Source organism: Gorilla gorilla, chromosome 17 (genome assembly GCF_029281585.2).
Source record: "Gorilla gorilla gorilla isolate KB3781 chromosome 17, NHGRI_mGorGor1-v2.1_pri, whole genome shotgun sequence".
Lineage (NCBI taxonomy): Eukaryota > Metazoa > Chordata > Mammalia > Primates > Hominidae > Gorilla > Gorilla gorilla.
In genome coordinates this window covers 22,532,963-22,549,514 of record NC_073241.2, presented here as the reverse complement: position 1 = coordinate 22,549,514, position 16,552 = coordinate 22,532,963, and the positions used below count along the sequence as shown (strand labels likewise).

Here is a 16,552-nt window from a genome sequence, read left to right as displayed (position 1 = left end):
AACTTGGGAGGCAGAGCTTGCAGTGAGCCGAGATTGTGCCACTACACTCCAGCCTGGGCGACCAAGCAAGACTCCATCAAAAGAAACGAAGAAAAGAGAAGAGATGAGACGAGGACAGAAAGAAAGACAGAAAGAAAAGAAAAGAAAAGAGAAAAAGACCGTTATCACCCAAATATGAGAAATTCTCCCATATATACATACTTGTATCTAGATGACTAATCTCTGGAAAGTTATAAGAAAACACTGGTTCTTTCCAAGGAAGGGATGGCCAAAAGGTAGGCTAACTTAACATTGTTCACTCTTTTTAAGACCTTTTTATTTCTTGTATCATGCACAGGTATTGCCTATTCAAAAACAAACCTACCACAGGGAAAGACTGAAAGCTTTTCTTCAATATCTGCTACAAGACAAGGATGCCTACTCTTAACACTTATATTCAACATAGTCCTAGCCAGAGCAATCACATAAGAAAAGGAAATAAAAGCCATCAGCAGAAAAAAGGGGGTAAAATTATCCCTGTGTGCAGATGACATGATCTTGTATGTAGAAACCCCTAAAAATTCCACAGTTACTAGAATAAATGAATTCAGTCAAGTAGCAGGATACAAAATCAATATACAAAAATCAGATGTATTTCTTTATGCAAATAATGATCTGAAAAAAATCAAGAAAACATTTCCACTTAAAATAACATCAAAAAAATAAAACACTGAGGAACAAACTTAATGAAGGAAGTGAAAGCTTTATATACTAAACACTATAAAATACAGACAAAGTAAACTGAAGACACACAGCCGGGCATGGTGGCTCACGCCTGTAATCCCAGCACTTTGGGAGGCCAAGGCGGGTAGATCACCTGAAGTCAGGAGTTCAAGACCAGCCTGGCCAACATGGCGAAACCCTGTCTCTACTAAAAATACAAAAATTGGCCAGGCGGGCGTGGTGGCAGGCACCTGTAATCCCAGCTACTTGGGGGGCTGAGGCAGCAGAATTGCTTGAACCCAGGAGGAGGCGGAGGTTGCAGTGAGCTGAGATCACACCACTGCACTTCTGCCTGGGCAACAGAGTGTGACTCTGTCTCAAAAAACAGAAAAAAACTAAAGACACAAATAAATATAACGATATCCCCAAGTTTGTGGATTGGAAGAATATTGTTAAAATGTCCATACTATCCAAAGTGATCTACAGATTCAATGCAATCCCTATCAAATTTCCAAAGGCATTTTTCACAAAAATAGAAAACACAATTCTAAAATTTGTATTAAATCATAAAAGACGCTGAATAGCCAAAAGAATCTTGAGAAAGAAAAACAAAGTAGGAGGTATCACACTACCTGATTTCAACTTATATTACAAAGTGATAGTTATCAAAACAGTATGGTACTGGCATAAAAACAGACACATGGATTAATGGAACTGAATACAGAGCCCAAAAATAAACCCAAGCATATATTATGAGCTAATTTTTGACAAGTCCAACAAGATACAATAGGGAAAAGATGGTGTCTTCAATAAGTAGTGGTAAGAAAACTAGATATCTATATGCAAAAGAATGAAACTGGACCTGATGCCTATCTTACACATCATACATAAAAAGCAACTCAAAATAGATTAAATACCTAACACCTGAAACCATAAACCTCCTTGAAGGAAATTTAGGAGAAAAATTTCTTAATATCCTCCTTGACAATGATTTTTTGGATATCCCATCAAAAGCTCAGGTAGCAAAAGCAAAAATAAGCAAGTGGGACTACATCAAGCAAATAAGCTTCTGCATAGCAGTAAAAAAACAAAACAAAACAGGGGTAAAAAGGTAGGACAGGGATTAGGGGAGAATACTGGCAAACCACACATCTGATAAGGGGTTAAAATCCAAAACATATAAGGAACTCACACAACTCAGTAGCAAAAAAAAAAGAAAAAACCCAAATAACTGGATTTTAAAATAGGCAAGGACCTGAATAGCCATTTTTCCAAAGTCACACTAATGGTCAAATGGTATATGAAAAGATGCTCAACATCATAATCATGAGGAAAATGAAAATTAAAACCACAATAGATATCATCTCGTGTCTCTTATAATGACTATTATCAAAAAGGCAAAGACATAAGTGTTGGTGAGGATGTGTAGAAAACGAAACCTTTGTACATGGTTGATAGGAATGTAAATTAGTATAGCCATTATTGAAAACAGTATAGAGTTTCCTTAAAAAAAATACAACTACCATAAGATCCAACAATGCCTCTGTTGGGCATATATTCAAAGGTAATAAAATCAGCATCTGAGAGAGACATCTGCACTCCCACGTTCATGGCGGCATTACTTCCAATAGCCAAGATATGGAAACAAACTAAGTGTCCTGATGGACAATTTACTTACCCATTCAAGGACAGATGAATGGATAAAGAAATTGTGACGTTTGTATATACATATATTAAGTCCTCCCTTAATGTCATCAATAGGTTCTTGGGAACTGAGACGTTAAGCTAAATGAACATACAGCAGGTCCTCAAGTAACACTGTTTCCTTCAATCTAATTTTGGCATAATGCAAAATGAAAAAAAAATCAGTTTTGTCATACTTTTTTTCCCCTCTTAACCACAGTTTCTAAGAACTTACTGATGACAATGAGGACTTTATACGATGGAATAGTTAGCTTTAAGAAAGGAGATACTGCCATTTGTGACAACATGGATGAACCGGGAGGAAAGTATACTAAATAAAGTAAGCCAGACACAGAAAAATACTGTATGATCTCACTTAATAAGCAGAATGGGAGGCAGCGGGGTGAGAAGCTGAACGTATAGAGAGTAGAATGGTGGTTTTCAAGGGTCTGGAGGTAGAGAATGGGTGGGATGGGCAGAAGTAGGTCGGAGGGTACAAATCTGCAGTTAGGTAAGATGAATAATTCTAGAGATCAAATTAATACACAGCATGAGAACCATAGTTAATAATATTGTGTACAGAAAATTTGCTGAAAGAGATTTTAGGTGTACACACACAGAAACAGACATTTTGTGAAGGATACAGACATTTGTTTGACCATAGTAATCATTTCACTATGTATACAAAGCATGTTGTATACCTCAGATATGTATAATAAAAAAATGAAAAAAAAACCAAAAAACTGTATCCTACCTTCCAAAAACAGTTTCAAATGCATTATGTCTTTGGATTTAGCAAGGAATTCACCTTTGCAGGCCCACTTACATACAACAGTATAAATATACCAGTTGATTCATTGTACTATTCACAGTAAAAGATTGAAAGAAAACCGGGCACGGTGGCTCACGCCTGTAATCCCAGCACTTTGGGAGGCCGAAGCAGGCAGATCACGAGGTCAGGAGATCGAGACCATCCTGACTAACATGGTGAAACCCCGTCTCTACTAAAAGTACAAAAAAATTAGGCGGGCATGGTGGCGGGCGCCTGTAGTCCCAGCTACTCAGGAGGCTGAGGCAGGAGAATGGCGTGAACCCAGGAGGCGGAGCTTGCAGTGAGCGAAGATCGTGCCACTGCACTCCAGCCTGGGTGACAGAGCAAGACTCTGTCTCAAAAAAAAAAAAAAAAAAAAGATTGAAAGACACCCAAAGGTCTATCAACAGGGGAAAGAACAGGTAAATTAAACTGCTTATATATCCATACAAAGGAATATTTGCAGCCATAAAAAAATGAAGGAAAGTAAAAAGTAGTAAGACAAAAAGAATAAAATATATATACACACACACACACACAATATATATATATATATACACACACATTTCCTTGTACATGCATAAAACACATCTGGAAGGTTACACGAGAAACCTCTGAGGTTTCTGGAGATGTAAACTGGGGGCATGAAGGCATGGGAAAGGGAGAGACTTCACTGTTTACCTTTTTATTATTTTCCAATTTTAAATCATTTGAATGTATAACTTGTCTAAAAATCAAATTTTAAAAGTTGAGGGAATTAACATTACAGAAAGTAACAAACCTCAAGGAAGCAGCCACCTTCACCAGATGGACAGTCTACCTCACTCTTCCCACGCTCCAGTAGTTACTGAATGCCACTCTCCTCCCTCCATTCAGTCTGCCCCACCTGCTGGCCTTCTAGAGCCTCAGTGCAGTCCTATTCCCACACCTCCAAACACATCCATACACTGTGATGGTCGATCTGGGACCACCAGTTGAGAGGAAATGTGTTGTGTTTCCACTCTTGAGACAAACAGAGTGTTATTTTATTGAGGTTTGGGATTTTTTTCTTGCATTAACAGGGTTTCTAGATCCCAGTAGGTGAATGAGAAAGAAGTATGCTTTTATTGCATAAGGAATTTGTTTCTGATACACCAAAGTGATGATGTATGACTTTTCTTAAAGAAGTGGTTATTAGAAGAGTTAAAAATCAATAGAAACAAAAAGTCATAGGCATTGTTCCAATACTCCAGGAACATCACAATTTGGATTCTGTAGATGTGTGTAATATAATGTGTAATATTACATTCTGACAACCTCAAGTTGAAAACTGCACAGCTGAAGATCACTTATAGTCAGTAACACTTTTCAAACTTTAATTTTAAATTCATCAAGTCTCTCCCTAATATATCATACTTTTTAATAAAGGAAACTGTCAGATACGCTATAATACAGAGGAAAACGTTTATATACTCTTTCATTATAATTTTTCCACAACTTCCAAAATGAAGAAAAAGACATGGAAACATTAAGCTCAGAGAGTAATTGTGGCAGACAATTCCCTCCTCCTGAAAGTTCAATTACCCCAACACAGGCATAATTTCTTACTAACTCAAAAGGAACTGAATTCACATATAAAGACAAACGTGGGATTCTGTTGAATTCTGTTGGACAGAGAACACAATTGCTCAAGCACTGGTTGGGCACTTGTATTCTAATAGCTCACAGTTACTGAGCACTCCATGTCTGGGAAGAGCCAGTGCTGGGTGCCTGGCATGCATCCTTGCACCTCATCAGCACAACTATCCTATGGGCTCATCCTGGTTAACCTATTTTATAAATGAGAACACTAGCATCAGAGAAGTTAAAAAATTTGCCTAAAAACATCCAGAGTAGGTTTCATCGTTGCCCACTACTTTATAATGCTTTCCCAAGGGTACTGAGACGTTATCAAAACATGTTAGTGAAACAGTCTAAAACATCACAAATTTTAGGTTAATAAAAAATACCCAGAAAAGGGCAGCGTTATTAGAAATCTCAGCATAACGTAATAATAAGAACTTATGATGATTGTATTCTTTTCCTATTTTTTCTCCCATACAGGCATATGAAATACCATAAAACTTATTTTAGGGGTGTGTGTGTACATGTAGTTTCAGGATAATATAGTAATCTAAAACATTTTTAATATGGCAAAGTGTGGCAATACTAAATTTTTAAAAATGATTTTTATTTAGCAAACAGAAAGCAAAAATGTTGTCCAAGTAACATGCATTTATTTTATCCCTAGGAATGCACCTTTCCTTCTGCAAAGGATGTGAGATCCTGGCATGTAAATGAACATGAGGGACTAGTCATGAAAATACTGTATATTCAATTCCTTAAATTCTAAAATTGTCTTAGCATTTAACATCCAACACACTAAAGAATCTTTTTTCATATTCAATATAAATAAGGACAAATTCAGTAAACTCAGATGGGCTATTTTTTTCACGTAAATTTTAAAAAATCAAGGGCAATTTTTCAACTGATTTTCTTTTACCGATACGAGTCAATGAGAAAATATGAAATTGAAACATATCACCATTTCTCAGTGTTTACAAGTGGTAAGTCACAAGGAAAACCTTCCAAGGTCTTCTGTGTTGTTTTAAAAAGGTATTATAATCACATAATTTGGGAAACAATGTGTACTATTATCAAGAAACCTTTCATATTTTGTGAAATGGAGCACTTCCCCAATTTAAGAGACTATGGAAACCTTTTTCAGACATTTTTTAACATCCTCAGAAATTGAAATTCTTGTTAATGCTGATCTGATCAATTCCTCCAAGTATATGGACTACTTCTTTGCAAACTCCAAGCCCCCAAATCAAATCACCTGTTCAACTGTATCTGAAAATCAGTTACATACAAGCATCAGAAAGTGTTTCTCCCAGCAACATAGACCCAAAACACACTAAAAAACAAAAATTATCAAGAACATACAAAAGACATATCTTTTCATATATTTATTTATTTTTTGAGATGGAGTCTCACTCTGTCACCAGGCTGGAGTGCAGTGGCTCGATCTTGGCTCACTGCAACCTCTGCCTCCTGGGTTCAAGCAATCGTCTGCCTCTGCCTCCCAAATAGCTGGGATTACAGGTGCTTGACACCACGCCCAGCTAATTTTTGTATTTTTAGTAAAGACAAGGTTTCACCATGTTGGCCAGGATGGTCTTGATCTCCTGACCTCAGGTGATCCACCCGCCTTGGCCTCCCAAAGTGCTGGGATTACAGGCATGAGCCACCGAGCCTGGCCACAAAAGACATACCTTTTCAAAGCCACAATTACCTCTCACCTGGACCATTGTTTCTCACTGATCTACCTGTCATAACTCTTGCACCTAATCATCTACTTATATCATAGGAGAGTGTTCCTCTTAAAATATAAATAAGATCATGGTGTTCTCCTTTTCAGGAACATTCAATGGCCTCCTATTCCATTGCTATTAAGCACAAACTACTGACACATCACCTTATGGTTGTGTGAGATATACTGAGCCGTCCTTCTTGTCCTCACATCTCTAATCTTCTCACCTTCTGACTGTCCCCTCTGCTCACTCTGTTGGTCTCCACAACACTCTTCAAACATGCTCAGCACACTCTCACCCAGAGCCTTTACACTGGCTTCCTCACTGTCTGGGATGCTCTTCTCTCAGGTAATCAAGTGGCTCACTCACTCACCTCTTTAAAATCTGTGCTCAAATACTGCTTTCTGTTCATATGGACCCTAAACACCTGTCTGTACTTCCAATTCCTTTTTTTTTTTTTTTTTTGGAGACGGAGTCTTGCTCTGTTACCCACGCTGGAGTGCAGTGGTGCAATCTCGGCTCACTGTAACCTCCGCCTCCCAGGTTCAAGCAATTCTCCTGCCTTGGCCTCCCAAGTAGCTGTGATTACAGGTGCATGCCACTGAGCCTGGCTAATTTTTGTATTTTTAGCAGAGAACGGGTTTCACCATGTTGGCCAGTCTGGTCTCGAACTCCTGACCTCAAGTGATCTACCTACCTTGGCCTCCCAAAGTGCTGAGATTACAGGCATAAGCCACTGTGCCTGGCCAGGCAATTCCTCTTTATCAAACTTAATTTTTACCATGGGACTTGCCAAACACATTATAATTAACTGATTTTTTTTAAGAGTTGAGTTACCTAACATTAAAATATAAACTCTATGCAGAGAATTCTACCTGTTTTGTACACTGATATGATTTCCAACATCTGACATACAGTAGGTATTCAATAAATTCTATTGTCTCAAAGCCGGCTGCAGAGGCACATGTCTATAGTACCTGCTACTTGAGAGGCTGAGGCAGGAGGATCACTTGAGCCCAGGAGTTGGAAACCAGCCTGGGCAATGTAACAAGACACTGCCCCTTAAAAAAAAAAAAAAAACTATGAAATAAAATGTAATGGAACAGAAATAATTATCGCTTCAATTCTGAATCAGTTGAAAATAAATAACCACCCCAAAAATGAGGAAACCTACAGTAATCCTCTTTAATTCATATTGGATTTTAGGTTACTATTAAAACATTTTGCTATCTCAAGGATTCAGCAGGCTGAGCAGAGCAGATAGCTTGAGCCCAGGAGTTCAAGATCAGTCTTGGCAAAATGGCAAAACCCCATCTCTACAAAAAAATACAAAAATTAGCCAGGCGTGGTGGCCCGCATCCAAGGTCCCAGCTACTCAGGAGGCTGAGGTAGGAGGGTCGCATGAACCCAGTAGGCAGAGGTTGTAGTAAGCCAAGATCATGCCACTGCACTCTAACCTGGGCAACAGAGCAAGACCCTGTCTCCCAACCAAAAAAAAAAAAAAAAAAAAAAAGAATTCAGCTAGAAAAACCTTATATTTACTTTGATTAAGAAAATGTTTATAAACCAATACTTTATGATGCACACTGGTGAATATGAAGTTATACCTGAAGTAATATTAAATGACAGCTTTTCCATTTCTAGAATGTATGCATCAACTACCTTCACTTAAACATGGTATTATCCAAGCTCACAGTATCTGAGAAGGTTTGTGTCATTATCTAGCAAACTAAAGTCAAGCCCTCTGTATTTCCCCACCTGTGATCTTCAAAGATATGGTGCTCCTTGAGATTTCTGTAAGGTAGGTCTGTTCTAAAACGTGTGAAAGGAAGAGAACCTGAAAAGGCAAGGTCTAAGAAGATCACTCATTTGGAGATGGCAAGGGTCACATCGGGGTTATCTAAGTCAGTGTGATTTACCCTTTGGTAAATCATACACATATTTCAAAAGTTACTTTATATGCTGTAATTCTTGCACACATATTTCATGGAAAATAAATTAGTATTACCTCGACTATCATCCATATCACCATCCCTTGAATGTTCTGATTGGATGTCTGGAGGGGTCTGAAGGATGGCCACGCTCTTCTGATTTATAATCTTCAATTTCAGTTTTGGTTTTGACAGTTTTCTTCTTGGAACTGCAACTGTGAGGCTCTGTAACTGAGTCATCCCTGATTCAGTCAAACACACACCATCCTGGGTATAAGTCTTGGGTGGGTCTAAAATTACAAAATCCCAAGAATACAAATCTAAACTTTCATTTTAAATTTGACTGATTACTGATTACTGATACCCATGTCAAGGGAATGTGACTGTAGTTCCAGAAAGCAATTACGTATCTATGAAATGCATGAATAATTAACTTCATGAAACCCAATAAAAACTAGGAAAAATAGGTCAAACTTCCTTGGATTATAGGCAGAAATGTTACATGTTTTTAAAAAATGGTCTTCCTGGGCCGGGTGCGGGAGCTCATGCCTGTAATCCCAGCACTCTGGGAGGCCGAGGCGGCAGGCAGATCACGAGGTCAGGAGATCGAGACCATCCTGGCTAACACAGTGAAACCCTGTCTCTTCTAAAAATACAAAAAATTAGCCGGGCGTGGTGGCGGGCACCTGTAATCCCAGCTATGCGGGAGGCTGAGGCAGGAGAATCGCTTGAACCCGGGAGGCGGAGGTTGCAGTGAGCCGAGATCGTGCCACTGCACTCCAGCCTGGGTGACAGGGCGAGACTCCGTCTCAAAAAAGTCTTCCTGGCATTTCTATTTTCATGTCCCAACAAAAAGAGTTAGAAGCACTGCAAAGAAATGCAATGCTCAGCTAATCCACTATGAGCTTTTTCCTGGAAAAGATCAAAAGGCAGGGATCTATTTACACAAGAAAAGAGAGAATACTCCAGAAGCTCATCTGGAAAAATCAGAGTATCAACATAATTACTAATAGGGAGAAGTAATAAATAAGTACAAATCCTGCAGATTTAATTTTAAATGTACAAAACTGTTGTTCCTTAGAACAATTCCTGTACTATCCAAATGTTTTTGTATCAGGTACTATTAAATACAAGTATTCAAAAGAATGACTGTTTAATAAGAATGTCATATTAATCACCATACTAGGCTTATTAATTATTTTAAAAATTAACAGATTGAATTAATTCTAAAAGAAATCTGCTTGCTAACTAGGCCGTATTTTCTGCTAACTGATAATTAAGCACAGTAATATATCAATGAAACCAAAGTAAGTATGGCATTAATGGTTATTCTAAGAGCTGTTATTTTTGTTGCCAACTTGCTGAAATTTATAGGAATACTGCCCCAGTAAAGCTGGATGACATTTTATATATCATTGTGGAAATGATTACCAACATTATGGAATTTGGATAGAACACCCATATGATTGAAGCAGATTTTACAAGTGGTAAGCCAATTATGTAAAAATTAAGCAAAGTAAATTAATTAAATTAAGTAAAGCAGTTCAAATTTTACCTAGCTCTTTTACTTTTGTGACAATTTGTGCTACAAGTGAAGATCCACAGCAGTCTGAGGAAGGCACTGAAATGAAAAAAAAAAATCCAGGTAATTCTTTTCAGAAAAGGTAAAGTGTATTTACATACTTATATATGATTAAATTTTCTGTTTCTATACTCATTTTATTAAAATAAATGTTTGAACACTAAAGTTAAAAGCACTTTTTAAAGCAACAACAAAACAAGAAGTGATGAAGGAAATACTCAAGTCATGGAGGAAAACCTGGCTAAGAAAGAATCAACACATTGGATTTTGACATATTGTCAATAACTACAAGATCATGTTCCTTGGAAGCAAAATTATAGTTTACATCTAAAGTATGTGCTTTTTATTGTTTCATGTAAATTGTTTTATAACAAGTTGTGATAAGTCATGTATAACCAACAATAATATTTTTCATAAAATACTTGTCAAAGTAAGTTTCACAAAGATAAAATAGAGTAGAGCTAAGCTAATTCATTGGTTATGGACAGTAAGGTGCAAATGAGTGGTACAAGAGTGCAGACTCACAGTTTAAATTATTCTCTTACCATTAGACGCAGGCATATAGGGTCTGCACATGTTACAATCAAAACCAATGTCTGCTACATTTTCCACTTCTTCCTCAGTATTTAAGTTCTGACGAACTGCATGCATCCATCTAAAAAGACCATATTTGTACATTTTTTTTTAAAAATGGAATATACTGAGAACTGCTACCTTTTAAACCTGTAACACTGAGTCTTCAAACTTAAAAGCCCTAAGCCTCACATGCTCCTCCTACCTTGCCCTTTTCTCCTAACTATCCCTATTAACAGAAAAACTTTCATAGAGCTAAGGAGGAAATAAAAAGGAATGAGAACAACTATTAGAGAGGAAGCAAAGCACATTACATAAGGAAGCTAATTATTTTATAATCATATATTAAATATTTCAAAGACAGCAAGGAAGCTAGTTAGGGCAAACACAAAGGTATTCAGAAAACTGCAAATGGCAGTGCTAGCATATATGGGCTCCAGGCAATGCATCTAACTTGAAGTAGACATATCTCATGGAAAGCGATGTTGAATGGTAATTGGGAAATAAAGTAAAAAGTTGTCTTGCAATGGAACAGATAATTAGTAGCCAGAGTCCCAAGAATACTGTACTACTGATAAAATAATACTATCAATATATGTTCACTGCTTAACTTCTGAAGGGTACAACAATATACCAATGAAAGCAAAGAAACATTCTTGATTTTGAAATTCCACATAATTATGTAGGGAGGGCAGAAGGTGCTATCTAATACCTAGATATCTAGTATCTAGAGCTTTAAGAGAAAGTGGTTTAAGGAGAACAGAAAGTGTTAGATATTTTTTATAATCTATTAAAAGATTCAGAAACCCTTCATAAGAAACGGCATAGATGAAGGCAATAATTCTCCATCTAATTTCAAGGGATGCCTAAACCCTCAAAAAGGCCTAAATTAAAAATCTTTAGTCTTGGGTGGACACAGTGGCTCATGCCTATAATCATAAAACTTTGGGAGGCTGAGGTGGGCGGATCACAAGGCCAAAAGATGGAGACCATCCTGGCCAACATGGTGAAACCGTCTCTACTAAAAATACAAAAATTAGCTGGGCGTGGTGGCATGCACCTGTAGTCCCAGCTACTCCGGAAGCTGAGGCAGGAGAATCGCTTGAACCCAGGAGGCGGAGGTGGAGTTTGCAGTGAGCCAAGATAGCGCCCCTGCACTCCAGCCTGGCGACAGAGCAAGACTCTGTCTCTAAATTTAAAAACAAAACAAAACAAAACTTTAGTCTGGAGTTGAGAATTCAAAACAGGAAATCAATTCTGTAAGTTTCTAGGTGACTAAAAATCTACAAGGCAAAAAGTTCCATACCTAAAACTTGTGATTAAGGAAAAGCTATTTTCCAGTTTTTTTTGCTACATTTCAAAGAGAAAAGCTTTAAAAAGATGAAAAAATAGCACAATACCTATCACGTTGTCTACATTGCAGAATAAGATCTTCTTCTCTATAGTTTCAATAGCAGACTGGACAGGAAGATAAGCTTGCACAAGGAGCGCACTGTGTGTAATTGTTCTTCCATTCACATCTTAGAGCTGCAGATGTTGCTCCACAGTGTCTGCACCAAACACACCTGAAATCCAAATCCCCCCGAAAAGTCTCAATTTTATTTTCTTAGTTATTCAGTTACTGTAATTCAGGAAGCTACATACGAACATAATGGGGCAAATGATTTAATGTGTATGTGAAAATTTTTCTGATTAGTGGTATCTATCATAGAATATGTGTATTATTCAATTAAATAGGTATGGCTAATTTTTAAAAACTAAAGTGGTATGAGAAAGCTCTGAACTTGAAAGACTGACAAGGCAAACAAACCCTAGAGAACCATTTGCACTTCCAGCCTCGTTTGGGAACTGTCTGCAATGGAGGGTCTAGGCACTAGGTATGATAACTTATGTCACAATCTTCACACAGCAGGAGTCTTCCTGGGTCAGTTGCCTTCCCACAGGCCTCACACACAGTGCACTCAAGACACCTCCAACCTTTGCTAAGAACCACTTTAGTGATCTGTGAAAGAAACAACCAATCCATGTGATTTATGCATTAACCTAACATAATCAAATATACTATATAAATTAATATGGTGCTTATGTACCTAGAAGCAGAAAGGGGCAATCAACTAACATTTATTGAGCACCTACGGAGGCCCAATACTGGGTTGGGCATGTTCATACACGCTTTTAGGAGCCTACTGAGCAGAATAATAGAAAATGGCACATATTTTAATGCCTTTTTAAAGTCCACATAATTACCTTATGCTGTACATTTAATGTCCACTATATTTATAGATATAGTGACCAGATTTTAAAGAAATCAAGTAAGCTTCACTGTTATTGATACATAATTTGAAAATACATCAACAAAATCTCCATCTACATTTCCATGCTTAGAATCAATAGAAAAAATACCAAAAAAATTAATGTAAAGCGTGAGTTCTTAGGGACATTTTATGATCTTAGAGGATTTCTATTTAGACTATGAAGCTAGGAATTCTGAAGTTCACATTCATTCCTCTGTTTATTCTCCCCTCTCTCAAGGGTATAAGTTAGCAGAATATTTGGGAATCTCCAAATCCCTAACAAACTCCTGAAGGAAACCACACCATGTAATATTAAGATTGCGGAACTTCTTTAACATCTCAAAAGACTAGGATCGTCAGACAGAACCAATCAAGTGCCCACATTATAATGAAACAGCAAGTAATGAGGGTACGGAATAAAAATTCAGATCATGAGGTACATGAAAGCCTAAAAGCTACCAGAGAAGAAAATAAAAGAGTTAAATTCAAAGGAACACCCATCAGAATGGCACAAAACTTCCCAACTCCAGATGCTAGAAGAGTATAAGTTTCCAATTCTACAGGAAAATACTTTTCAAAGTACAATTCTCAACCTAGCTACACAAGCAACTATGTGTGAAGAGAGAATACGTTGTAGACACAGGAAGACTCAAAATTCAGCTCCTTCATTCTCCTTCTAATAAAGTTACTTAGAGATATGCGGAACAGAATGAGGATGTATTACAAAGAAAAGGAAGACTTGGGATCTATAAATCAACAGATCCAACAAAGAACATCAGGCCAGGGAAGTTTAAGGATGAGAACAACACACCCAGAAGCCACTGGCACATATCAGAGCAGGAGAAGGGAATGTCTAGAAGGAGGGTAGGACTTCTCCCAGAAAAAAACAGTGCTTTAAAAAATAATCTTATATGATAGTTCTATAGTAGGCAAAAACAAAGAACGAATGGAGAGTCACTATTACTTTCTTGTTATTAAAAACTCCATGAAAGACAAAAGAAACTCATAGTATACTGTTTAGATCTGCAGTGAACATTTACTGAGTCATAACCAACACCTTATTAATTGAACTAAACATAGTAATACAACTATATTGGGAGAAGGAAGGGGGTGTATTTTAAGAGCTAAATCAGAATTTATTTATTCATAGCAGAAAGTCAACAAAATCTAGCATTGATAAAGCAGTAAACCAGTTGATTATTTAGAGCTGTAACATTAACCACAAGAAAAAAGACCTGAAAAGATTAAAAGTGATTGCCTCAGATGTGGAGGTAGAGTAAGACAAGAGTTGGTTGTTCATTACAAGGCCTTTTTTTTTTTTTTTTTGAGATGGAGTCTTGCTCTGTTGCCTGGGCTGGAGTGCAGTGGTGTGATCTCAGCTCACTGCAACCTCCGGCTCCCATGTTCAAATAATTCTCCTGGCTCAGCCTCCTGAGTAGCTAGGACTAGAGGAATGAGCCACCACACTCGGCTAATTTTTGTATTTTTAGTAGAGATGGGGTTTTACTGTGTTGGCCAGGCTGGCTTGAACTCCTGCCCTCAAGTGATCCACCCACCTCGGCCTCCCAAAGTGCTGGGATGACAGGTGTGAGGCACCACACCCGACCCGTTACAAGGCTTTTAATGTCATTTGATTTTTAAACATGTATATTTATTATTTTGATTAGCTTATTGATTTTTAAGAATTTGTCTTAGATTACCAAGTTAGTATGTTATTTGCCCAAATGAAGGAAATGGCCTGGGGTAAGATCAGGGTGGCTTAGAGCAGTAGCCAGCAAACATTTCCAATAAAGGGCCAGAGAGTAAACACAAAGTTTTGAGGGCCATATGATCTGTTGCAACTTTATAAAAACTCTGCCAGTGTAATGCAAAAACCGCTACAAATATATGTAAACAAAAGAACATGGCCATATTTCAATAAAAGTTTATTTGCAAACACAGGAAATGGGCCAGATTTAGTCTATGGGCCAGTCTGCCCGACCCTGGCTTAAACAATGACCTGAAGACAAAGTGGCAGACAGATCTGAGGTGTTTAGTGGCAGAATTTTTAAAATATTTATCTTCATTCCTATTAAGTTTTCTTCACAGATACCTGTGGTCCCTTTTACAACCAAACTCTCAAGTTTCTCCGCTTATATTCACTCTTCAAAACACTACAGTCTGGTCTCTACACCCACATCCACTCATAACTGCTTAAGCCAGGCTTGTCAAGACCTTCTTATTCTCAAATCTAATGGAAACATTAGTGTTTGTGTTTCTTGACTTCTAGTACTTCAACACTTCAACAATTTCTCCCTCTTTGAAATTTCCTTTTAACTTAGGTACTGGGGTTGTACTATCATTTTTTTCTTCTGTTGAACCAGTTTAGCCTTAGTTTTAAAAGTTTTTTCAAATAAGATGTCATCCAGGATTCCATCCATGGTACCATGCCCAAAGTTGTTACAGATATGTTTTATAATCTAATACGGATACATGCTTCAACGATAATGGAGTAGATGGGACCAGCCTGTTCTCCCATAAGATAGTAGAAAATTGGACAAAGTGTATGAAACAACTGTTTTCAGATATTGGACAACACATAGTAAAGGAGACAGTGGTCTCTGAGAGGAAGGAAACACTCAGGGAGTCCTATGATATTCTGCCTAGAAACATTTTCCAGAACGTTGCCCAGGGAGGGAGAACCTCAGCAGAGTACAATCAATGGCCTCGCTGAGGTTAGGGAAGGTGAGGCAGTGGAATTTGCAGGACACAGTACTCAAAATGAAGAAGCAATAAGGACTAAGAGCTCCAGAAATCTACAAAGGATCCCCTGAAGTCTTTGGTGGAACACCAAGCCGTACTTCTAGAAGCCCAAAGACCCACAACCAGGGGAAAGTACACCTACTGGGAATTTGTAAGCTGCACAATTACCAGAGCTTGCAAAAGGCTCAAAGACAAGTGAAGCACAACCAGTCAGAGTACAAAGACACTGGTGAACAGGGGATAGAATTCAGTAGTGATCCCAGAAAGGCCAAGTCTTAAGTATAGGGTTAAACTAATGCTAGGACTGCAGCTACCAAAATGTGGACTAGGGAACCCCAGTGGGTCTGTAAACTTAAAACAAGTTTAAATAATACTAAGATTTAATTTGCCTTTTTTCACTTTATTCACAATTATACAGTGGTGTTTATAGAAGCTACATGTTGTATCATAATATTACACTGACATTGTACAGGTTGTGCTTCTGTAGTCTTGTGTTACAAAATGTTCCTAGTTTTAATTTCTAAAATGCTGAATAGTCCATAGTTAAAATCCTCATGAACAAAAACTATGGCATCCCCAGTAATTTTAAAGAGTGTTAAGGTTCTAAAACCATAAAGTTTGAAAATATCCACCTTAGAGTGAAGGCTTTCTAGACTTGCCCCAGCAAGCTTAAAAAGAAGCTTCAAAGGTATCAAGCTTATCCACAAACAATTGCCTCCTGCAATAAAAATGCAAGCTGAGCCAATTCACATATCCCTAGTATATTTCTAGATACTGCTGTATTTCTCAATGAGACTGCAGTATTCTATACTGTCCAAAACAGTGTTGTGTAAAAGGAACCACACATAATTTTTAAAAACAGGAATAACTAGGTGTCTGATAGTGCACTAATTGTCCAAACT

At 37.6% G+C, this 16,552-nt stretch overlaps 1 protein-coding gene across 1 annotated transcript in view; it reads right to left on the bottom strand.

Moving 5' to 3' along the window:
• Window positions 1-16,552, bottom strand: part of LOC129528441 (histone-lysine N-methyltransferase 2C-like) — a 42,460-nt gene that overhangs the window by 13,546 nt on the left and 12,362 nt on the right. Inside the window, 5 exon segments of the mRNA XM_063699360.1 lie at window positions 8,537-8,749; window positions 10,015-10,080; window positions 10,587-10,696; window positions 12,015-12,179; window positions 12,435-12,616. Of these exon segments, the coding sequence (XP_063555430.1) occupies window positions 8,537-8,749; window positions 10,015-10,080; window positions 10,587-10,696; window positions 12,015-12,179; window positions 12,435-12,616 (736 nt within the window).